The sequence below is a fragment of the Dasypus novemcinctus genome, chromosome 13, assembly GCF_030445035.2.
Source record: "Dasypus novemcinctus isolate mDasNov1 chromosome 13, mDasNov1.1.hap2, whole genome shotgun sequence".
NCBI classification, from domain to species: Eukaryota; Metazoa; Chordata; class Mammalia; order Cingulata; family Dasypodidae; genus Dasypus; species Dasypus novemcinctus.
In genome coordinates, this window is record NC_080685.1 from 90,516,039 (window position 1) to 90,541,390 (window position 25,352).

At 37.7% G+C, this 25,352-nt stretch overlaps 1 protein-coding gene across 2 annotated transcripts in view; it reads right to left on the reverse strand.

Annotated features, from left to right (window-relative positions):
- Positions 1–24,389, reverse strand: part of RBBP5 (RB binding protein 5, histone lysine methyltransferase complex subunit) — a 37,350-nt gene extending 12,961 nt beyond the window's left edge. Inside the window, exons 1-10 of one of the 2 annotated variants that reach the window (XM_058275080.1) lie at positions 24,197–24,389; positions 16,722–16,747; positions 15,441–15,613; positions 6,124–6,264; positions 5,169–5,331; positions 3,743–3,852; positions 1,967–2,086; positions 1,725–1,878; positions 1,556–1,627; positions 869–986 (exon numbers count right to left, since the gene is read on the reverse strand). In XM_058275080.1, the coding sequence (XP_058131063.1) occupies positions 869–986; positions 1,556–1,627; positions 1,725–1,878; positions 1,967–2,086; positions 3,743–3,852; positions 5,169–5,331; positions 6,124–6,264; positions 15,441–15,613; positions 16,722–16,747; positions 24,197–24,215 (1,096 nt within the window). In that variant the 5' untranslated portion in view covers positions 24,216–24,389. The remainder of the gene's footprint in view (positions 1–868; positions 987–1,555; positions 1,628–1,724; positions 1,879–1,966; positions 2,087–3,742; positions 3,853–5,168; positions 5,332–6,123; positions 6,265–15,440; positions 15,614–16,721; positions 16,748–24,196) is intronic. The other variant, XM_058275079.2, reaches the window with a different exon arrangement.
- Positions 24,390–25,352: the final 963 nt, after the last annotated feature.

The window sequence follows — 25,352 nt, forward strand, 5'->3', positions numbered from 1 at the left end:
ATAATGCAAGCAGACGCATAAGAACACACAGTAAATGGAGAGAGCAGACAATGGGGAGGGGGGAGGGGAGAGAAAGAAATAAAATAAATCTTTAAAAAAAATCAATAACAAAAATGAGAACCAGCACTTTCAAGCTGAGAAAACTAACCATGACCCAGATGCCCCGATTCCTGGCACCATATGGCCCAGCAGTGACCAGCAATACTGTATTACTCAGTGACAGTACCAACCGGGCATACTAAGCCTTCATGCAAAACCCCTACTATGTGGAAAGAAGCCCCTTATTAGGCACCATAGGGGTCAAAAGCCCAATTTTTGTCCTCAAGGAAATTCCTATCTGGTTCAAAAGACGAGATAAAACTGACAAAATGATCATAATAGATATTAATACCTAAATGCTTTATGGCACAGGCACTAAACTAAGTGTTTTACCTGAATTATCTAATTTATTCCCCACAACCCTAACAGGTAGATACTATTACTACCTCTATTTTACAGAAAAAGAAATTCAGGCTTACAGTATTTTGCCCAAGGCAGTTTATGTTCTTTACCTTTAACTGACCAACAAAGTGAGCACCCAGCATGTATAGATGCTCATATAAACTCTCAATCATCTACAATTAATCAGGAAATTATAAAGTGAAATATTAAAAGAGTTGCTAGATCCCTAGTAATGTCCATGTAAGTCCTTAGTTAATACCTTATAAATTAAGATTCTCAAAACACTGAGAACTTATTAGTGAGTTTAAAGAAAAAAATGACACTGTACATTAAATATTGAAATAAATTTGCAATACAAATTAAGAGAGTATTAGGTAAAGCAATCATTTTTCCTTTAGGACATACTATCTGCAGTTAAAAATATTACCTGTCTGCTCAGGTTCACTCTTATCTTCATCTTCAATATCAAACTCTGATTCCCTTTCCTCATATTCCACATTTTCATCCAACTCTTTGAAGTCTGGTGCAAATGCACTCCAATTTTCCTATGCCAAAAGCAAAATACATGCCTTAACTATAATAAGAAAGCAATATAATCTGCAATCTAGAACATTAATGATACAGATGAAAGATTTGAGCATGAAAGAGACTCAGAATTCTGAGACCACACATGGCAAATAAGAATACAAATTAGATATCTACAGGTTCCTTTTGTAAATTATTCCAAGTTACTGACTGTAGCTCATTCCTAAACACCTGCCTTCCTTAATCTTATTAAGATATAATTTAAGTGATCTTCAAAAAAAAAAGATGCAAAACAAGTTAAATGAGCTGAAAGAAAGGAAAGCAAAAGAAAAATATATCGCAGATAAGTAACAGAAAATATAAAAGGAAGTACACTAAACTTTCTCCCTGAAAACAGAGCTAGTACACCAGCTTTAGACCAAAATCTTCCCAACAAAATAAAGCTTGATGCACTGAACCTGTTTAATTAGGTTATAAGAATTGTATGCAAAAGTAAATAAGGTAATTTTTAGCTTCCTCTGTGTAAAAGTCCTTTGATAAAAATAAAATGTATGTGCTTTCAAAGCAATTAAACCAGAAAAATACTTACTACTTGATTTTGTGCCCAGATAGATACCACTCCACTAGAAATGGATGCTATGATGGGTCGAACAGGATGCCACTAAATTTTAATGAAGGAAAAAAAAATCAGTTCTAAGAACAGACTCAAGCTTTTCTATATTATGTAAGTACCAACAACCACCTCCCATTCAACTCACAGCTACATCCAAGAGAAGTTCTCCTCTAGTCCCATGAAGAATCTTCACCAGGTTGCCAATGCTCTTTTCCCAGATGTACAGCGCATGCTGCCGGGCTGAACCTGCCACTATGTATTCCCCATCCCCAGAGAAACAGCATTTCTTCCATGGGGTCCTAAAGGACAAAGAAAGCACCCAAAGAAAACTAGAACCTGAGCCCATGTCACAAATTATCACATATTCTTCTAGGTTGTGATACATACCTATTAACCAAGTCCTGCAATTTTTGCATGGGTTCAGGTTCTCCATCTCTTCCACAGGTTAAGATTTCTCTGCCATCATAAACTCTGATTATTCGATCTGCTGTGTTAATTAAAAAGCAACTATAGAAAGAAAAAACACCAGAGGTCAAAAATCTGTTTCTGTAAACATTTTCTATTACCAGCTACTGAGAATAGAACCATGAAACAATGAAAAAACTGTGAAAAAACTAGGTAAAAACCTAAGTAACAGAGACCAGAATACTTACGCATCTGTCATCTTCTAAACCAAAATATAATAAAGTGAGAATAAGTTACTTTCTATGTAATCCTGAACCTATAAGCACAAACTGTTAATATATGACTGAGATCCAAGACCTCTAAGTTGAAACTCTCCCACTAAATTTACAAGCCTATAGTTAAATACAAATACTTCATTTCTCAGACCAGTTTTATCCACAATGTATTATTCTTAATAAATTAAACTAAATCTGTCATTTTAAAACGCCCAACTTGTTATTGTAATGACATCAGAAATCTGTCTAAAATATAACTTATTTCATCATCTTCTTAAAGGTTTCATTGACTGTAACCTTTTAATTCAAGAGAATTTTGATCACTAATTGTTTTCAAGTATGTATAGCTGCTCATATACCAAATAGTATGACTGTTATCTCTCTTACTAAGAACCTATTTCTTCTTGTTTCTGTTGATGTCTACTCTTGACTGGGTAACCAAACTTACCGGAATAACATCTGAAATTAAAATTACCCTTTAAATTAGGTTTTAAAAATAGGTTTAATGTGAGTAAATGGCATGATCAGTTACTCTGTAATATCAGGTCTGATGATAACTGCTAATCCTTACCCAGCGCTTACTATGTGCCAGGCATTTTGAAACTAACTGATAGAGCATCCACCTACCATATGGGAGGTCCAGGGTTCAAACCCAGGACCTCCTGACCCTTGTGGTGAGCTGGCCCACACACGGTGCTGATCCACGCAGGCAGTGCCGTGTCACGCAGGCATGTCCCCATGTAAGGGAGCCCCACACGCAAGGAGTACACCCGTAAGGAGGGCCACCCTGCATGATAAAAGTGCAGCCTGCCCAGGAGTGGCGCCGCACACACGGAGAGGTAACGCAGCAAGATGACACAACAGAGACACTGATTCCTGGTGTTGCCAACAAGAATACAAACAGACACAGAAGAACACACAGTGAATGGACACAGAAAGCAGCAACTGGGGAGAGGAAGGGGAGAGAAATAAATAAAACACAATCTTTTTTTTTTTTAAACTGATTAACTTTACTTAGTACTCATTATTCTCAATCTTTTTTTTTTTATTTCTCTCCCCTTTCCCGCCTCCCCCACCAACTTTCTGCTCTCTGTGTCCATTTGCTGTGTGTTCTTCTGTGTCTGCTTGTATTCTTGTCAGCTGCACTCAGAATCTGTGTCTCTTTTTGTTGCGTCATCTTGCTGCATCAGCTCTCCGTGTGTGCGGCATCATTCCTGGGCAGGCTGCACTTTTTTCGCACTGGGCGGCTCTCCTTACAGGTCCCCTACGTGGGGGAACCGCTGCATGGCACGGCACTCCTTGTGCACATCAGCACTGTGCGTGGGCCAGCTCATCAGACGGTCAGGAGGCCCGGGGTTTGAACCTTGGTCCTCATATGTGGTAGGCCGACGCCCTATCCGTTGGACCAAATCTGCTTCCAAAATATAGTCTTAAAAAAAAAAAAAAAAAAAAGCTATTCCTAAAAAGACAAGGTGCCACTCACCTTCCTTTCCGGGCAAACTCTATTGACTTAATGGCCGTGGTATTGCTGGTTCCGGTTGTTACTCTGAAGGAAGCAACAAGATCCTGAGAATCTGTTTTTAGGACCAAAATCTAAAGTTTAAAGGAAAGAAAAATAAGTATTCTGATAACTTATAGTAATTAGAGCTGGTTTGTTTCTAAAATTGGGCAGAGACCGGGTAAAACTATAAACTTCTCTATTCCCATGTATTCAGGCCAATTAACTGATACTGCTTTTTACCTCTTCAAAGACAGTGTGTTTTGGTTTTTTGTTTGTTTTTAAAGATTTATTTTATTCATTTATTTCTTCCCACCCCCTTGCTGTCTGCATTTGCTGTGTCTGTTTGTTATATGCTGGTCTTCTTTTTAGGAGGCACCAAGAACCAAATCATTTGAGCCACCTCTGCTCCCTGCTTTGTTGTGTCTTTCATGTTTTCCTTCTTGTGTCTCTTTTACGTCATCTTGTTGCTTCAGCTCACCACACCAGCTCATTGTGTCAGCTTGCTATCTTGTTCATCTTCTTTAGGAGACACCAGAAACCGAACCTAGGACTTCCAATGTGGTAGGCAGGAGCTCAAACGCTTGAGCCACATCTGCTTCCCAAAGACAGTGTGTTAACAATCTATTCTTATAATATAATGTTTAGATTATGTTCTTTTTCTTACTGTATATTCATTAGAGGGATAAATTCTCATGATGAAATTACAGTCTCATTACTAGACTTAAAATGACTGGTCTTCAAGAAAGAAAAGGGGAAAAAGTATATTTGGAGGGAAAACATTCACTATGTATGAACATAAAAGGGTCCCAAAGAGAAAAACAAAATCAGAGGATCAAGTAGCCACTTTCCAGCTCATGTGCTCCAGTTTAAAAAAAAAAAAATCAAGGTGCCAAAGGGAACCACAGACTTTAAGCTTGAAAGGGACCTCTAAGCCTGACTTACTCCAGAGAAAAACACCTTCTACAACATATCCCAGATAGAAGGTCCTAAACTTTCCAATATTCTGAAAGGCAAAGCCAGAGTTTAACAGGAAGGAATAAAGAAGGACAAAAAAATCTTAGTACTATAGGTACGGCTGGCATGAACTATACAATATTTCCAGAACTATATAATAGACATTTTCATTAGCAGAGTTCCATCTGACAATATGACTTACGTTTTATAATTCAGTAATGGCCCTTCCATCCTTTTCTAAGACAAATATTCTCTGACCACTCAAATTCCAAAGAACAGACATTACTATTAAGGCATGAATGAAAAATAGGCTTCATTTTCTACATACAGAAGCTATGCTCTTAGTCCAGGAAAAAGAGAAATTTAGGAGGAGGTAGAAAGAGTAAACATGAAATGAGCCAATACACAGGATGGCTGGTGCTTATTTTACTGTCTTCTAGGCTTCCAAGCTTACCTTGCCTTTCGCATTTCCCGTATAGATATATTCCCCTCGCCTATCAAAAGATGCAACCACATTCAAATCAGAGTCATCATCTACCGGGAGAACAACATGCTTGGAATCTGAAAGGGTCAACATGACAGGAGCAGATTTCATTGGACACACGAGGACCTTGTTCCTGTTTAAAAACATGAATAGTACAATGGCTATTGCTTTGGTATCATAAGGCTGATTTTCTGCCTTTTTCCCTGACCCCGATCCACTACCCCATCAATTCCACAGCCCAAGCAAATTTAAAATAGTGAAACAGCACAAAACCTAACTACCAAAAAAAAGGAAAATGGCCGAGGAAAATTATGAATCCTACAATGACAAAACAATGTTACCATTAATAGTAAATATGAAGATGTAGCAAACAATTAAAATATGTACAAAATAAATAAAAAACAAAGTACTGATTGTACTAATATAAAAAAAAATGCATACTTACATACATTTAATATATATGAAAGTACTTTGTGAACTATAAAACACTACCCGAAAATCTTATAAAGAAAATCCAGCTTAGAGAGAAACCAGAGGAATCAAAACAGTTATGTCTGGATAATGGAATACTAGGTAATTTTTTTCCTTAAATGTAGTTTTAATATTGAACTGTTTCCCCCTGCTAAAGAAACCCAAATAATCAGGCAGGGAAAAGGCCCAAGTCAAGGCCAAATTATTATACTTATTTCCACATTTGCCCATTTTCAAAGTCTTACTATTTATCAGGTTTAAATTATATAATACATAATACTCTCCTTAAAAATCTATTCAGTAGAACAAACATAGAAAGATTATTTTATGTATAAGGTTCAAAGAGATGTGTTTTGCCTCCTAAAACCTTAAGCTGAAATGTTCTTGAGGCTGGAACAAATCCATATAGAATTAGACCTCACCCCAGGAAAAGAAAAGTTTAGGTTAAACATACTGATCTCGTGGATGATACTGGACTTTTAAGATGGGTGAAGGGAATCGAAACCTCTGGTCGCAGTCACCTGAAAGAACATCCCACTGTGACACTATGTTATCAGTAGAAGCACTCACGAGCTTATGACCATCTCGACTCCAGCTGAGAAGAAAAAAAGGGAAGATTAGAATGTACTCCAGCTTAGAATATATCATACCACTATTACAGATAAAAATATTTGAGTCACACATATTGACCTAAATGTCATGTTGTTTTTCAACTTATATTCAAATCCACAAACTTTCACAAGCTAGCAATAAATAACATGTTTTCATGACATTGTCATATCCAGTAACAGAAGCTCTTAGTATTTCAAGATAACAAATAAGTAGCTCAGTTAAATAATTAAGACTCAAGCATTTCAGAAGAGTCTGAAGTCAGTTGCCAAAAAACCCACAATAAAAAAAAAAAAAGTCACAATTGCCGAAACAAGGGTCAGTGTAACAAAAACCAGGTTTTTGTTGGGTTGTGTGTGTGCGTGTGGGGGGGTGTGCTGAGTTTTCTGAAGTTGTCACAGAAAAAGCACCATCACAGTGTGAGAAAAACAATATGTATCTGTTATTTAAAATAATTAGGAAAGGAATGAAAACATTACGGTAAAGCAAAAAGAACATTAACAACTTTATCAGTTTAAACACTGGACCAAAAAAAAACACTTTAAAAAGTATGAAAATATTTAAGATGCATCAGAAGAAGGAAACATGGGGGAAAAGATATTAAAAAATATTTAACTTCTGCCTCTGGAAATATGGGGTAGATGCACTTTTTCCAGTCTTCCTAAGTACAGCTAGACATCCTGGACATTTTATATAAAACAAACATCCAAAGATTCTAAAAAGGGAGATGTGGCTCAAGCAGTTGAGTACCCACCTCCCACACGGGAGGTCCCGGGTTTGGTTCCTGATGCCTTCTGAAAAAAAAAAAAAAAACAACAACAAACAACACGCAAAACAAATGAAAAAGACAACTCAGAACAACTCAGGGAAGTCGATGTGGCTCAGTGGTTAAGCACCAACCTCCCACAAAGGAGACCCCTGGTTCAATCCCTGGCCCCTAGTACCTAAAAAAAAAAAAGAAAGAAAAAAATAAAAAGACTCTGAAAGCAAGAGAGAAGACCAACTGGCTAGAGACTATAGGGCCCATGAAATGGGGCACAATGGTGAGTTCCCTAGGTTTTCTTTTTGCCTCCCATAATCCACAGTAAGTTCAAGAAAAGCCTGCAAAACAGAAACATAAATGGGCACAGTCAAAAAAGCCCCAAGGAAAATTTGCTTTCTCTAGCTGAAGGACTGGAAAGGGACAGCCATCCTGGTCAACGAAGTCCAAGTGGAGAAACATAAACTTCTACCTTTGCCTGGTCATAACAAGGCACCCTTCTCCCATCAAGGGGTGCAGAAAAGGCTGAGTGGGGAGCCAGAACTTTCATTCCCACCAGGTTATAACGAGGACCCACCACCACAGTGATAGTGGAAGCCATGTGAGGACACTTCCCAGCCAGGGTGGTATCTACAAAGGTCAAGTGGGGAACCTGAATTTCCAACTTCACCCAGAAGCAGCGAGAAAGGTGGACTTCCATACCCATCTAGCAGTAATAAGACAGCACCCTTCCCTCCCCCAGCAGTACAGTGTCAGAGAAGGCGTACTGAAATAGAAGATTTAAATAAGATCCACAGTCCCATAACACAACGCCTCAAATGTCCAGGTTCCGATTGAAAATCATTCATCAGCCCTAGAACCAGGAAAATCTCAATCTGAATGAGGAAAGACAATCAAAAGCCACTAACACTTAGATAACAGAAATGTCAGAATTATCTGACAAGGATTTTAATGCAGACACCATAAAAATGGTTCAGTGAGCAATCATGAACACACTTGAAACAAATGAAAAAACAGAACACCTTGAACAAAATAGAAGATATAAAGAAGAATAAATGGAAATTTTAAAACTGAAAAACACAATAACCAAAATAAAAATTAATAAAAACTCAAGAGATGGGTTCAACAGCCCACGAAACGAATGAGTAAACTGGAAGGTAAAACAATAAAAATTACCCAATCTGACAACAAAGAGAAAATAGACTGAAAAAAGTGAGTAAGGGGAAATGGACTTTGGCCCAGTGGTTAGGGCGTCTGTCTACCACATGGGAGGTCCGAGGTTCAAGCCCCGGGCCTCCTTGACCCGTGTGGAGCTGGCCCATGCGCAGTGCTGATGCACGCAAGGAGTGCCCTGCCACACAGGGGTGTCCCCCGCATAGGGGAGCCCCACGCGAAAGGAGTGCACCCATAAGGAGAGCCACCCAGCGCGAAGGAGGGAGCAGCCTGCCGAGGAATGGCGCCACCCACACTTCCCGTGCCGCTGACGACAACAGAAGCGGACAAAGAAACAAGACGCAGCAAAAAGACACAGAAAACAGACAACCGGGGGAGGGGAGGGGAATTAAATAAATAAAAATAAATTAAAAAAAAAAAAAAGTGAATAAGGTCTCAGGGACTTGTAGTACTATAAAGACCCAATATTAATGTTACCAGAATCCTAGGACAGGAAAAAGAAATTAGGGCTATAAAAGTATTTGAAGAAAAAAAAAAGTGAAGAAATAAAGGCTGAAATTTCCCGAAATTTGACAAAAGATAACCTACAAAGGTGAGCAAACTCAAAGAAATCTACTCCAAGACACACAGACAAACATATAAACACTAAAGTAAAAAAAAATCTTGAAGGCAGAAAGAAAGAAGTGATACCTTACCTACTGGGGAACAGTAATTCCAATGACAGTGGATTTCTCATCAGAAACCAAGGAGGCAGAAGGAAGTAGCACAATATTTTTCCAAGGGCTAAAAAACTGTCATCCCAAATTCTACATCTAGCAAAAATAGCCTTCAGGAGCAAAGGAAGAAATCAGGACATTCTCAGACAAAGGAAAACTAAGAAAAGTTGTCAGCAAGATATCTACCCTAAAAGAATAGCTAAAGGAAGTTCTAGAAAGAAAGGGAAGTTCTAAAGGAAGTTCTAAATAGAACTAAATAGCTAAAGGAAGTTCTAAAAAGAAGGAATCTTGGAATATTAGGAAGGAAAAAAGAACAATGGAAAGAGCAAATATATGGCTAAATATATATATTTAAAAATGTGCCCCCCAATTTTTTTTAAACCTGCCTGTAAAAACCAGGCATATCCTAAATGTAGACTCATAAATGATTTCTATAATGCTGTAACACAGTTTCCTTGGGAGAAAAAAGGGGAGGTGGTGTGGTTAAATAAAAGAGACTTTTTTCTCACGTTAAATTTTCTAAATTATGTTTGATATTTGAAGCAAAAATTCTATGTGTCTGATGTTGTCCTCAATATACATAGAGGAACTATTTAAGACAATTATATTATAAATGGGGAAAGGTAAACTGATATAAAAGATTGTGATAAATTATTTATATATAATGAAATACCTAGTAATCACTAAAAAAAACTATACCAAGAAGTACACTCAAAAACACCACAGATAAGTCAAAATGGAATTCTAAAAATGTACAAGTAAACCAAAGGAAGGCAAGAAGAAGAAAAGAGAAACAAAGAACAGAAGGAACAAACAGAAAACAAAATAATTATCCAAATTTTGAGTTTCTATTGAGGAACTTAGCAGGTAATACAGCACCATGATTAAGAACCTGGGCTCGAGAGTGAGATTTTTGCTGAAATCTAGGCTCTATACCTTCTAGCTATGTTACATAAACTTTCTGAGCTTCACTTTCCTCATCTGTAACACAGAAATAATAATAGTATGTACCTTTAGAAAGCTGTTGAGAGAACTGACATTAATATTTTATATATATATAAAACTCTTAGCCCAATGCCTGGCACACAGTAAGGGTTCAATAAACATTAATAAGTATTTGGACTGAGCATTAACCAGCAATGCATTTAGAAAAAGACCTTCACCAAAGGGGGAAATATTAAATAAAAAAGAGGTTTTATGGCTAAGAGATTTCAAGGTTGAGTCAGGAGGTCATTCTGGAGGTTATGCTTAATGCAGGTCCCAGGCAGATTTCACCAACTATCCCAGTAAACAAAGCTTCAAACAAAAGTGCTCCTGAGGGCTCTAGGGACATCCAGACACTACAGGAAGGGCACACAGCCTCATGAAATCAACACCCCCCTCGGCAGGCCCTGTTTGGGAATATGTAAAATCTATTTACCCAATATAACATTGTTATACTCCTTTGTAATTCCCCCAATCATGATTCTTCTACTCCTTTTACTCAAACCTGTAATTTTCAATATATGTTAAATATCTCTCTCAGAGACTTAAATCTTCAAATGGTTCATATGCCAACTGAGCCCCGAAACCAAGCAGAGTTGCGCTAACTCCTACCTTCCAAATAGTCCTTCAGGCTTGTCCAGCACAACTAACAAAACGATGATTAAGGACAAGTCCTATCCCCCAAATAAGGAGTATCTACACCTGCAAGCAAAACAATTCTTCCATCTGCCCCATAATGTCTCAGTCCCATCTCAGTCTGAAGAAGTTGGAGCAGACACCATCCCAAATTCCTCAAGACTGAAGAATGAACAAACATAAGGGAGGAGTGTAACCACAGACCAAAGTAGATTTATTGTTATCATAATTATCTTGTGTTAGCAGAGTAACATGTAATGCTTATATCAAGACAGTGGTTACCAGGGGTTCAGAAGGGAGAGGAAGGGATGAATAGGTGAACTGTGAAACTGTACTATATGATACTGTAATGACAGATACATGATATTACACATTTGTCAAAGCCTATAAAACTATATAGCACAAAGTGTAAACCATAATGTAAACTAAAGACTTTCGTTAGTAGCAATGCTGCAATACTGGCTCGCTAATTTTAACAAATATACCACACTAATCTAAGACGTTAAGAATAGAGGAAACTGTGTATGTGGGGTTGGGGGGGAGAGGATTATACGGGAACTTCCTATACTTTTGGCATAATTTTTCTATAAATCTAAAACTTCTCTAAAAATAAAGTTTATTATTATATATTTTTAAAATAATAAATGTTTGTACCAGAGACAAAATAAATGTGTTTCCAGAGTTGGGGCCCTAGGGACAGAGAAAGGCAAGGGGAAGCTGAGGAAGTGAACGTGAAAGGCTCCGGCCTCCCTCTCACCAGCTCGACTTGCAGTCAGTCTTACCCCTCAGGAAGAGAATCAGAGGATCCTTCTAGAGAATGTGAACCCCAGAGAAGAGGCCCACAGATGTTGAAACATAAGTGTTTGTAAGAAAAAAGCCAGTCGCCCACCTAATTTTGGTGGAAGACAGGAGGGGAAGAAGGAAAGCAAAAATTCTTACACACTGTTAAGAGGAGATCCACAGATAATTTCAAAAATTAACAAGAGAAATAATGAAAAAATTACTTGAAGTAGGAGCACAAAAACCTCAAAGTATACTGGAATTGGGACAAGTTTGGGAATGTTAGCTATGATTCCAATTTTCCTTTAAAACTTTCTGCGCTATATTTTTTTCTTGCACAATGAGCTTGTTTTGCTGATAGAATTGAGGGAAATTTAATTTTAAAAATTAAATTATAAACAGATGTTAAAAGCAAGAGGGGTTCTCCAATTTAAAAAATATTTAGTTCTACAATTCCAAACTCCATAAGTGCAAGAATCAGGGATAATCATACTCTCTCATATCGGACAATTCTGTTTCTTTACAAAAGACAAACAGACTTTTATTTAGTGAGTCCAGTGTGTCAGTCTTAAAGATCATTTAGTTCTACTCATGGCCTCTTCCCAGTTCTTGAGTTTCTTCTGTAGAAGCTCCAGAAAGGGGAAAGCAAGTCTGAGCAGAGACAGCCCCACAGAGAGTTCTTTCCAGACAGTCTGTACCATGCCCGGCACCTCTATCTGAGAGCTCCTCCCTACTCTGACCTTTCATTTGTTTCCCTATAACCTCTGCTCACTATCTACTAGTCCGGATTTTACTCCTTGGGTAAATTTTTCTGTTTTTCACGTCAGCCCTTTAAAAGAGTTGAAGATAGCTATCACACCTACCCATACCTTCTCTTGATTTAATAGTCATAGTCCCTAGTATGTTTAAATATTACACAACAATTAAGAGAGGTGTATTCTAAAAAAGTTTATATTACTCCAAAGAAAAATGAAAAATGCATGTAATTACTGATTATAACTGTTATAACTATACTTAAATATACCAAAATAAGGGATCAGTTAAACAGTGGCAATGCATGCATACCTGCAATACATATGTAAACAACTGTTTAATGCGATATTGTAACAAATGCACCACACTAATGAAGAATGCTGTTAATGTGGGAAAATGTGTATGTGGGGGGGTAGGTAGTAGGGCATAAGGGAAATCCCCTATATTTTTTATGTAACATTTATGTAATCTAAGTATTTTTTAAAATAAATAAATTAAATTAAATTAATAAAATAAAATAAAATAAAATAAAATAATGAGATAGGGGAGAGAGAATAGCTCAGTGGTTGAGTGCCTGCTTCCCATGTATGAGGTCCCAGGTTCAATCCCCAATACCTCCAAAAAGGCAATAAATAAATAAATAAAATGAGGTAGAACTCTACATACCAACATAGAAAAACACCACTATATTTTAAGAGGGGAAAAAAAGCTATAGAATAAAATATATAGGGCATCTCCATTTTTGTTCAAAATCCATATAAACAGACCTGTATATTTTTTACACAGGCAGAGAAAAGGATACAGACATATATTATAAATAAAAGATATATTCCATACTCTTTAACAATAGTTACCTTAAGGAGACAAGAGACTTCCATTTTTATTTTTTAAAAATTTTAACAGTAAGCAAGTATAAGTTTTATATAAACTTTGTGATTAAGAAAATTAAAAAAGTTGGGGGGAAAACTCATTATTCACACCCTTTGACCTAGTAACAACAAACTTCTTTAAGTGTACTTTAATGAAAAATCATAGACCAAATGCCTACTGGACATTCCCATTCATCTAACAAATACGTAAACACCTACTATATACCAGGTATAGTGCTAGAAGCTGGATACAGAGCAGTGAAAAGACAGACAAGGCCCATTTACTCACAGCATTTATCATCTTGCAGAAAAGACATTCATAAAACAAATAAATATTTATAATAAAATACCATGAATATAATGGGAGACATGAAACTATTATCTCAAACTACTTCCCCCTCTCATCTTATATTAATGAATATCTTCATCCAAGCCAGAAACCTGAGGATCCCCTTAACCTCCCCACTTCACTCACACCCTTATCGACTTCATGACTGAGACACATCATTTCTACCATTTCTTTTATCTGTCCTTAGTTCCATTATCTATCATCTCTAGCCTAGACAACTGCAACTCTATCTCCATTCACTGTACCCTTCAGTCTAGTCTCCACATGCTGCCCAAGAGATCTTTCTAAAATAAAGCTCATCATGTCACTTTCCTGTCCAAAATACTTTAATGCCTTCAGGATAAAATCTTTTTATGCCTTCAGGATAAAGTTCAATTACCTGAGAATGACCTAAAAGTTCCCCAATGTGGATCTCAGCTTACCATGGTTCTTGCCATATCACACCTCCCATTCCACAATCCAGCTGTCCCAAACTACTTGCAGTTCCTCCATCTATCGTGCTTACTTGAAGCCAATGTGACTTTGCTCAAGAAGCACATTCTACTTGGAATAAACCTAACAAGACACCTACTCACCTTACAAGTTTGAAATTATCTCATCTGTGAAACCCTTCCTGACCACCATGCCCTCTAGTGCACTTGACCACTTACTTTTTCCTTTGCTCCTTCACCTCCACTAAACCTCAAATATAGTTCTTGTACATAATCTACAAATCTTTATTACATATATCTGTATGCGTGCCCACCTCCTAATAACCAAGAACTTCTCTTTATTTGCTTTTGTGTCCCCAATGCCTAACACTATACGTGGTACATAATACATGCTAAATGTTTGCTAAGTGAAAGAATGAATATTTAAGAGAAAACCTATATGCACCAAGACAGTCACCAAACATTATGCAGCAAAGAAACAAATAACAGTTAAGAACATAAATGGTTTATCTACCAGATGGTATATTATTGAGCCATAAAAAAAGTTTTTAAAGCCTGAAAAAACTTAAAGCAAGAAAATGCCCAGAATGCCTTAGGGAAAGAAAAAAAGCAAAATATAAAATAGAATATAACACAATTATAAACTATGCTGTTATTTTATAATAAAAGTATAGGTTTTTGTGTGATCTACATCTTTTAAAAATAAATAATATATTTTTTAAAAAGTATATGCATAATTTAATGGGTACAATATTCTAGAATTAGACTGCATTGATGGTTGCAAAAGTCTATGAATATATTAAAACCACCGATTTGTACACTTTAATGAGTGAATTTTGTTATATGAATTATCTGTAGCTTAATAAAGCCATTAAATTCATATGTATATATTTAAATCTTTATTGAAACAACACCAAAAAAAGAAATGAAAAGCCAAGGAGTTAAAAAAGACCTAAGAGATTATTCAGGTCAGTGCTCTCATTTTGCACAGCAAAGAAAAATTTTGCTTAAAGCCAATAAATGGGATTCAGCTTCCTCCTAACCCAGAGTTTTAAGATACCACTGCTACTTCCACTCTTCAGATGAAAGGAAATATTTAGAGTTTAATAAGGCTAGGTCTCATTAGGTGCTTTTTTTGGCCTCAAGTTAATTTTAAAAAGGTAAGTGTTATACCAAAATAAAATTTTCTGATGTGAGTATAGTTTCAGAGAATAAGAATCAATGGGAACTTATATTACAGCAGATTTCAGCTCAATACCATCATATTAAGAAAGTTCTTGATAACTATAATTCAATGTAGGAACAGGCATGCTTGTGATCACTGAAATTGCTGGAATTCAAGACAAACCTGGATAAGTCTTAGGACTAGATGACATTCGAGCTTTCCTCCTAACTCCAAGATTTTTTATGCTAAATGAAAGGCCAATATCACAATTATACTACAGCTCCAATTCATAAATATCTCATTTCAGTATTGAAATATTCTCAGACAGAGCCTGATATAGATCAATTACACTGAATTTCTCACTACAAAGGTATTTCAAGGTATAGCATGGGTTCAAAATATAACTAAGCTATGAGAAATTACAAATACCTGAATATTTAAAACTCTAAATATTAAAGTATCTATGTTGAGATTGGCCAATATACAGTCACCCTTCGTTCCTTTAACTTAACTCATACTTAACCTATTAATTAAAAATTTTCTTACCATAAAGAACAAACTGGATGGATGTGTGCACTTATTATTTTAGCAATGCCTCTTGTCAAGAAATCCCAGATGACAATGCGGCCATCATTACAGCCAACTGCAAGCAGTGTACCCCATCTATTAAAGGTGCAAGTTAGGGCCATACTGATACAATCCAAAGTTCCATCAGCTTCCTAAAAATTAAAGTGAATACAACAATATAGACAATCATAGCCAGGTATCCAAATTATTTTTCAGAAGTTCTCTATCATTTATGACACTTCTCTTAAAATTTAAATTGGCATTTATACCCAATTTGTACGTCTTTTTTTTTTTTTAAAGATTTTATTTATTTCTCTCCCCCCACCACCACCACCCCCAGTTGTCTGCTGTGTCCATTTGCTGTGTGTTCTTCTGTGTCTGCCTGTATTCTTGTCAGCAGCACCGGGAATCTGTGACTCTTTTTGTTGTGTCGTCTTGCCATACCAGCTCTCAGCGTGTGCGGCACCACTCCTGGGCAGGCTGCACTTTTCTCACACGGGGCGCACTCCTTGCACGTGGGGCTCCCCTATGCAGGGGACACCTCTGCATGGCATGGCATCCCTTGCACGCATCAGAACTGCACATGGGCCAGCTTCACCACACAGGTCAGGAGGCCCTGGGTTTGAACACTGGACCTCCCATGTGGCAGGCCGACACTCTATCCACTGAGCCAAATACGCTTCCCTGTATGACTTTTTATACCTATTAAAAGAGCCAAAATGAAGATCATATATAAAAGGCAATTTGAGGGAGAAGTAGCTCTGTGGTTGAGTGCCTGCCTCCCATGTACAAGGTCCCAGGTTCAATCCCTGGTACCTCCTTAAAAAAAAAAAAAGACTATTGAGGATTTTTTAAAACAGCTGTGATCCAGCCCTTACATTATCAATCCAACTTTGCACAAACTTTTTGGGGGAAATTAGGCAAACTATAACAAGTGTTATCATGAATTATATACCTGTTGACACAATAATCAAAGTAATCATATTTCTTGGAATTTAATCCTAGAAAAATAATTTAAAACAAAAATATCTGGGATGAATTATATGGTTTACATGATTATGGTGAGATTTCCAGCCAAAATTGTCTATTCAATTTCCCCAATCAAAATTATTTAGTTCCTTATTATAGTAAAAATATATTATTACACTTAATGCTTCTTTTGTTAAAAAAAACAACAGGGAACAAAAAGCATTTTCCCCTCAAACATAAATAATATATAATTAACATATTTCTAAAATCACAGCAATACTGTATTCTTACCTCTGGATAGTTCTGCCCAAAGGATTCTGCAACAAAGCAAAGAAAGAGTGTTGACGGAACACATATAATATACTAGGGATCCTACAGCTCAGGACAGCAGTGTTTCACAAAGGGAGACCCTTTCAGGAGCATCGTGAGGTCAAGTCTATTTTCATTACAATACTAAGATGGTAACTGATTGTTTTTTAACTCTCAGTATCTCATAAGTATACGGATGGGTTTTCCAGAGGTTATATAACCTGTAATATCGCAAGAGTGAATACAGATATGAGAATCTAGCCAACTTCTATTAAGGTAAACATTAAAGAGATTTGTGAAAATGTAAAACAATGCCACTCTTCTCATTAAATATATTTTGTTTTAGGAAACAGGTTTTTTTCATTAAAATGTTATGTCAACATATAATGGGCTTACTATGTTATTTTTAAATAATAAACCTGAAAATTTTCTGCTTTAATATCCGAATTGGTATACATCAATAGATATAAACCAAATAAGCAAAAGCTCTTTAGTGAGCCTCAGTTCTTTAACAGCATAAAGGGGTCCTGACATCAGAGTTTTAACTGCTGACATATCAAGATCTAGCAATATTCTGCCTCCTCCACACCCTCTAGGCAGTCCACAATTTATTTCTGTATTTACTCAAATGAAGAGCAAGGAAAGGAAAGGCAAGAACCAAATCAAATTATCTTAAGTTCCAACAGTCTGAGAAAACTATCAAATGGCAGCAGCCAATCAGCAGAGATCATTCCCTTCCTGCCTAACCATGATGTTTAGATATTAACATAATCTGCCAACTGATTAAACACTCAGTTCTCTATGTTCATTTCTTGAGCAAACAATACATGTTGCTTCTAATATCTCTATATACCTTTCCCAAATTTCCCTGAAACATGGTATATGTATATTAGTTACAAACATTTCAAGCTATAGTATGATGGTATGATGACACTGCCTACCTGTCTGAAGTTTAATTTTGGCAGCAGCACAAACTTTATCAGTATTTATGTAACTACCTAAATATTTTATCACAGTGGTTTTTAAACTATGCTCTGAGAACTTCAAGGAAGCTGTTTTATATATAGGGGTTATAATGAATTTTCATTTTTAAAAGGAGTCTGTTGGGAAGCAGATGTGGCTCGAGCAGTTGGATGCCTGCCTACCACACGGAAGGTCCCAGGTTCAGCTCCCAGTGCCTCCTAAAGATGAGCAAGACAGTAAGATGACATAAGATGATGCAATGAGATAAGCCAACGAGATCACGCAATGAGGAGACACAATGAGGAAACACAATGAGACACAACAAGCAGGGAGTGGAGGTGGCTCAAGCAATTGGTTGCCTCCCTACCACATGGGAGGTCCCAGGTTTGGTACCCGGTGCCTCCTAAAAAGATGACAAGGGGACAAAGAGAACACACAATTAACAGACAGAGAGCAGACAGCAAGTGCAAACAACAAAGGGGGGAGGGAGGGAATTAGCAAATAAATCTTTTAAAAGAAAAGAAGTCTACTGCTTAAAAAAAAATGAAAGCCAATTTTATTGCATTTTGTCCTTATTTTATAAAAATTAATGGAAAACTAAAGAGTGAAAAAATACCAAAACTTATTTAAAAAAACACAGGTTCTACACTTAAAACCAAAACAAAGATAAAAAAGGTAGATAACTGCCCAAAAAGGTAAATAATTTAGCTAATGTGCACCAGACTTAAGGTGGCTGATTGCATTCAATTATGAAAAAGCATTGTTCTTGTGGCAAAAACCAAAACGAAGCAAACATCCAAAAAACCAGAAACAAGGCAAATGCCCATTAATAGTAGAATGGCTGAATAAATTATGTTGCATTCAAATATCCATGAATTAGATTAATTCTCTTGGAAAAATTTCTACTAGTACTACCAAGTGGAAAAAAAAACCCAATACACAAAGTGTATACTCTTTTGTTGTAAACGTGTGTATGTACACACACAAGTACATAAGCATGGAGAAAAACATGGAAGGAGATACATGCACTTATCAACAAAGGAAGCAGATAAGAAAAAAGACCACACTTTTTAAGAAAATGCATTTATGGTTAAGTTAAAATTATATAGTATAAGAATGGGTCTCTGCAGGAATGCATTATCTACTAACTTGTAGGAATAGCATCTTAGAGTGTTAAATGAAGACAGCAAGTAGCAAATGTACATTAAAAGATTCTATTTCAGTAACAAGCAAAAACAAAACCTTCCCAAATTTATGTGTAAATATGTTTCTATAAGCAAGGAAAAAGGTATTAAAGGATAAACCCTAAAGAGTTAACATTTGGGAAAGGGAAAGAGGGGCAAGATAAATTTGTCTGTAGGTATATTTGTACTGTTTCCACTGTTTTGACAAAAATGTACTATATTTGTTCATTTGAAAAACATCAAATAAAAGAACCTTAACAAATCAACGACCTATGGGCTTTTCCAGATTTCAACTCACATTGGCTCATCATTTAAATGCGCAAACCTGCCCTTTATTGAAAAGTCAACATTTTCCCACCTCCTTTCTTTTCAGCATGTCTTCCTTTCTCCCCAGACCCTCACAATGGCCTTCAAACACATTGGCTTTCCTGACATTATTCTTAAAAAGTCTGTGCCGCCCTCATATGTTCAATCTTCAACTATGTGTCCTTCCTTTGTACATGCTTTTTAATTCCGTGCAATCACAGCAATTTCTTCAGGTACCTCCTCCTCTGTTTCTCTATGAGGATTCTTTCTCCAAACTTCCTTTTAGTTCTCCAGGTCTCTCTCAAGCCTTCTTCCTGCCACACATGACATGGAATAACATCTGTTCTCTGAATTTTTTGGCAGCCACCTCTTTAAAGGCTTGATTGGACCCTTTCTCAAATGTCCCCACTATTTTCTACTTGCCAACCAAATCCTCCCTGTTGTTATTACAGAGTAAGAGTTCCATTCTGTCTCCTCTAGTAGGTGATGACACTATTTCTTTTAGAGAGGTGAGACTGCAGGTAGCTAGATAACTGACCTCACCCCATCGCTACCATAATTACTTCATTTTCTTGGCTCCAGTCTGGTCTCCCTCAATCAGCTTCAAGAAGCTGTCAGGCCTGGGTCTCAAGTATTTCTAGAACTATTTTTTCAAACACAATGCTTAGTGCACAAGTTAACTCCAGGATACAAGCTAGCATGGGTAAGAATAGTAGATACAACACATAACAAAAACAGACTCACATGGTCTTCAAATACTGAAATTATCAGCATAGATTACAAAACAATTATATTATGTTCAAGGAATAAAAGCCAAGGTTGGAAAATCTGGCTAGGAACTGGAAATTCAACAAAATCATATGAGAAATTTAAACAAGAATAAACTGAAAACCAAGATTAAGCAAGTTTAAGAACTGAATATGGGTGGCGGACTTGGCCCAGTGGTTAGGGCGTCCGCCTACCACATGGGAGTGCGAGGTTCAAACCCCGGGCCTCCTTGACCCGCGTGCAGCTGGCCCATGGGCAGTGCTGATGCGCGCAAGGAGTGCCCTGCCACACAGGGGTGTCCCCCGCGTAGGGGAGCCCCACGCGCAAGGAGTGCGCCCTGTAAGGAGAGCCGCCCAGCGTGAAAAAAAGTGCAGCCTGCCCTGGAATGGTGCGGCACACACAGAGAGCTGACACAAGATGACGCAACAAAAAGAAACACAGATTCCCGTGTCGCTGACAACAGAAGCGGACAAAGACGATGCAGCAAATAGACACAGAGAACAGACAACCAGGGTGGGGGGGAAAGGGGAGCGAAATAAATAAATAATCTTAAAAAAAAAACCAAAAACTGAATATGTCAACTGAAAGAAAGCTAGAGTATCCAGGGACTGAATAACATAGTGAATCCAGAGATGGATGAGGACTGTGGTTAATAAAATACAATAATGTTCTTCTATGAACTAGAACAAATGTATGTCACTACTACAAAGTTGTAAGAATATGGTGATGCATAGGCAAAAATACAGTTAATGTAATTTATGGACTATGGTTAACAGCAATATTGTAATATTCTTGCACCAATGCCAAAGAAGGCATTATAGCAAAGCTGAGGGTCAATAATAGGAGGGTATGGGATTTTTTCTTTTGGACTAAGGAAAACATTGAAAGGTTTACTGTGGTGATGACTGCACAACTCTGTGATGAAAGTGAGAGCCACTGAGTATACACTTTGAGTAGAACATACAAGGCATGGGACTGTATAACACAGGGAACCATGTGGTGAAGGATGGGCTGTGGTTAACAGTACAAATATGAGAGTGTTCTCTCATGAACTATAACAGATGTACGATACTAATATGTAGTGCTAATGATAGGGGGTACATGGAAAAAATATCCCAAGTGGACCACTGGCAGTGGTAATGATCTAATCACGTTCTTCCATAATCTATAACAAATGTTCCCAAAAAAGTAAGGTGTTGGTGGAGGGGTGACATATGGGAATTCTGCACATTATACATGATTGTTTTGTAAACTCACTTCTCTAAAAAAAATTTAATCAGACCAAAAAAAAGCAGCTGCCATATCCAACTTTCTGAGCCCCAACTCCATTATGCCACTTACTTGTTTAAAAACCTTCTTTACTACACTCCTAAGTATAATTTTAAAAAGCAATTTCAATCTGGATCCAACCAGCATTTCCAATTTTCACCTTTGGCTATTTCCTCATCCCAACCTAGTATAGAATTTTGCATAACCCACCCTAAGCACCAGCTGCAGGCTGGTGAAGAGAGCCACCCCGCATGAAAAAAGCACAGCCTGCCCAGGAGTGGCACCACACACACGGAGAGCTGACGCAGCAAGATGACACAACAAAAAGAAACAAATTCCTGATGTGACAAGAATACAAGCAGACACAGAAGAACACACAGTGAATGGACAGAGAGAGCAGACAACGGGGTGGGGGGGTAAGAAGTAAATAAAAAAATAAATCTTAAAAAAAAAAAAAAAAAGCTGCCTAAGTAAAATTAGTGTTTTGCCTGTGGGCCTCTTGAGCATCCTATACTAATCTAAATGGCCCATTATCATTCACTTCTTTTATCTGGCCAAATGTCCTTTAGTATGCTCCCACAATCACAGAACTTCTGTTCCTTTCTCCTTTTTATTTGCAATCATTAACTTTCTCACTTGAAAACTCAGTCATTTCCATAAAAATTTATATCTTTTGGATCCAGTCTTCTTTTTAAATTGTCTATTCCAATGCTAAATATGCCTAAGTTTCACTTCATGAATCTTCTGTAAGAAAAACATTTCTGATGACCCTGCTATGTCTTTCAAGGTACTAGCCTATCACCTTTACTCCATCTTAACTTTTTAAAAATAAAGGTCAATGCTTTTCCTCCATTTCATCTCCCACACTTTCCTAAACCCATTGTAATCTGCCTTGTGTTCAAGATGCTAAAGGCCCCCAAACTGCCTAAGGACTAACTAGAGGAGCCCTTTCTCAGCTCTTGACCTCAACTGCCTTAAAACTGACACCACACCAACCTGCATTCTCTTCTAACTCTACATGGACAAATATAGGCAAGGCCCTTGAAATGATACATAGCTCATAGTAAGTATAATACTACGTAAACTGTTACCTATTATTACTATTACTCCTACTGCACTACTATTACTATATCTGACCACTTATTCCTCCTTTTATTTCCTAAATATATAGGTAATTAGCCAAGATTCTGTCCTTGGCAATTTTCCTTTTTCTGCCTTCCTACTGTCTACGTTGGCCATGTCATCTACTCACAAGCCTTCAATAAGCCCACCTGGAAGATGGTTATGAATCTCATAATCTCATCCTGTCCTGAACCCCAGATCCACAATTCTAAGTGCTAGACATTAAATATCCAAAGCTGTCTTTTCCCAATGTCCTTCAATATTATTAACACCATTATTTACTCCCATAATTTTTTGCTTCACTCTCTTCCTCATCACCACTACCACCATATACAAGCAATTCTCAACCATCAATTCTACCTCCTCAATGTCTTTTCTTTCCATTGTCTAGCTCAGACCAACCTTATTTCTCATCTGAGATCACCCTCCAAACTAGACTCATATCCCTCCAAGACCCAAGGCTTAACTATACATTGCTGTCAGATAAAATCTACAAAATCATAACTCTGAGTTAAAATACAAGGTCAAAACCCTTCAATGGACTTGTCCTACCTTCCTCAAAAAGCACAATTTCTTAGTTGAGTATTCAAGAGCCTCAACAACAACAACAACAACAAATACATATGGCACTAATCCTATCTCTCAACCTTCTCTTTATTCACAGAACCCACAACCTGTTCAAAGGAAAAGTTCTTTAGGTCTCCACACAATCTTTCACTGATGTCTTAGCTCAAACATATTCCTAGTGAGCATTATTCCCCATATCTTCATACTTCAGCCAGTCAATATTTTACCACCCTTAAATGGCCACTTGAAACACCAACTCCTCTGTAGGATTTTTTTTTTCTGATTGCCTTTCTTCCACTCCCCCAAAGATAATCATTCCCCTCTTCTAAATATTCTTTGCTCTTGTTAACAACTCTTATAGGCCTTGTTGTGTTTTGCGATATATTATGGCTATTTACATAATCATCTTAATCTCCCTAACAAAAAGCTCCTTAGAGATCATTTCTTAAATATCTTTGTAGCCTTCTGGACATACAGTCAGACATCTTTTTTCTTTTCCTTTCTTTTCAGAGAAACCTGACCATTAAAGACAAGTGCTTCAGAAGCTCTTGAAAACCTTCTCAGACACCGCTAGACAATATGCTAATGAAAGCCCAGAAGAAAGGACCTAGAGTTTTAAACAACTTGGATAAGAGGGAGGGGGGAAATAACTGAGAGAGGGTGATAAAATGGCATCTGCTGCTATTCTATAGTTCACACCCACACACAAGTCTCTGATACTCAAGGATCTTGAATAAGAAATCAAGATCATTGGATTCCATGACAACCACACCATTAACTTTACTAGTACCTTCAAATTACTACCCCATGGACCTTTTCTCATCTGTTCAATGAGGGACTTCTATTAGAAAATCTCTAAGTTCCTTTGACAACCCGTTTTTCTAAAGAAAGATTTAGCCTATCCAGGCACCCAACACACTCATAAGTCTTCAAAGCTTCAAACCAGGTCTCACTTCCTCAGATTCCTTCTCCAATAACTCCGGTCCTGCCTGGTCTGGGCTACTTCAACACCTGCGAGCCTTATAATCACAGCTAAATCACACACTGCTCCTATCGCTCCACAACTGATCTGAAAGTGGCTTCTGGAAAGGCAATGCATTATGTTCAGAAAGAAGCTGGGCTTCCTCCTCCCGCTGCTGCCGCTGCTCCGTACCAGGAGCACCCAATAAGCCATCGCAGACCCGAGTTCTTAAGACTGCAATCTGAGCTCCCTCCAGCCCAGATTCCCTCCTTTCCAAGACTAAGGTTCCCGAAGACACAGCCACAATTCGTCCTCACCCAACAACTCGAGGTTCATCCCTGCGGACTCCGGCCGCCTGGTCTCAGCTCCAGCAGCAACGCCTTCTCCCCGCTCGCTTCCAAGGCCTGCTTTTAAGTGGCGGGCACAGCTATTACCCAGGCGCAGGCTCCGGAGAATTTCTGGTTTAGAAGGCCCCGCGGCTTCCGCTTTCTTTCCTCCGCTTTCCTTGTTCCTTTCAACTGGGCTCCCCATAAATATGCCTAACAGAAAAGAAGCATAAACTTTCTCATAATTATTCAATTTTGATCCGTTTTAAGGGGACAAAATAGGATTGTTATTCAGTACTTTTAAAAGTGCAAGTATTTAAGGGTATTCTCTCCGGGAAGATGTAAATGAACCAGAAATTTCAGGCACTTAACTAGACTACTAAGCCTTGCTATGGTCCATGTTCAGCAATGTTGTCCGGCCAGGCTGCATCAGGCTCCGCAGGAAACGTTCCGTGCAAGTCCTACGACGTACGAAAGCCGAGAAAGGTCAGCTCCTGGTGCTTCCCGGGTGTAGACTTGTTTCTGTCAGGGCGTATTCTCGCCCTGCTATATAGCTGTTTTCCGTGTATCTGTCTCGGTCTCGTGGAAATTAGCTTATCTTTGTAAATATATTCTATTGATTATGATAGAATTTGTTAGGCGTCCTGTACGCGACGCAGGGCATTTTTATCTAAGGCTTTACCGAGTACCCAGCGTGGACCAGAACACCCTGAAAATAAAATGGAATGAGAGTTAGGCTGGCTTCCCTGGAGCTCAGGCAGGACTGTGATGAGGTACAGAAATCAATTAGAGAAACCAGCTGGTGGCAAATTTTACATAAGCAAGTTCCAGAAAGTATATTACAGACAATGGCTGCTGTAGTTTATCAGAGAATGAAATTTCAGCAGAGGCTTTCTGCAGAAAATATGACTCGAGCTAGATCCCCCTACTTAGATTTATGCTGGTGATTCCAGCTCCACCGCTTTACTAATCCTGCCCTCCCTGCCTTGGGCAGTATTTCAGCTTCTGTGCCTCTGTTTTAATCCATATAAAATGAAGGTGATAATGGTAGCCTTTATAGGATTGTTGTAAGGATTAAATAGTTAACACATAGAAAGAACTCAAGTGCCCAATAAATAAGTAGCCATTGTTATTTATAAATTACTTT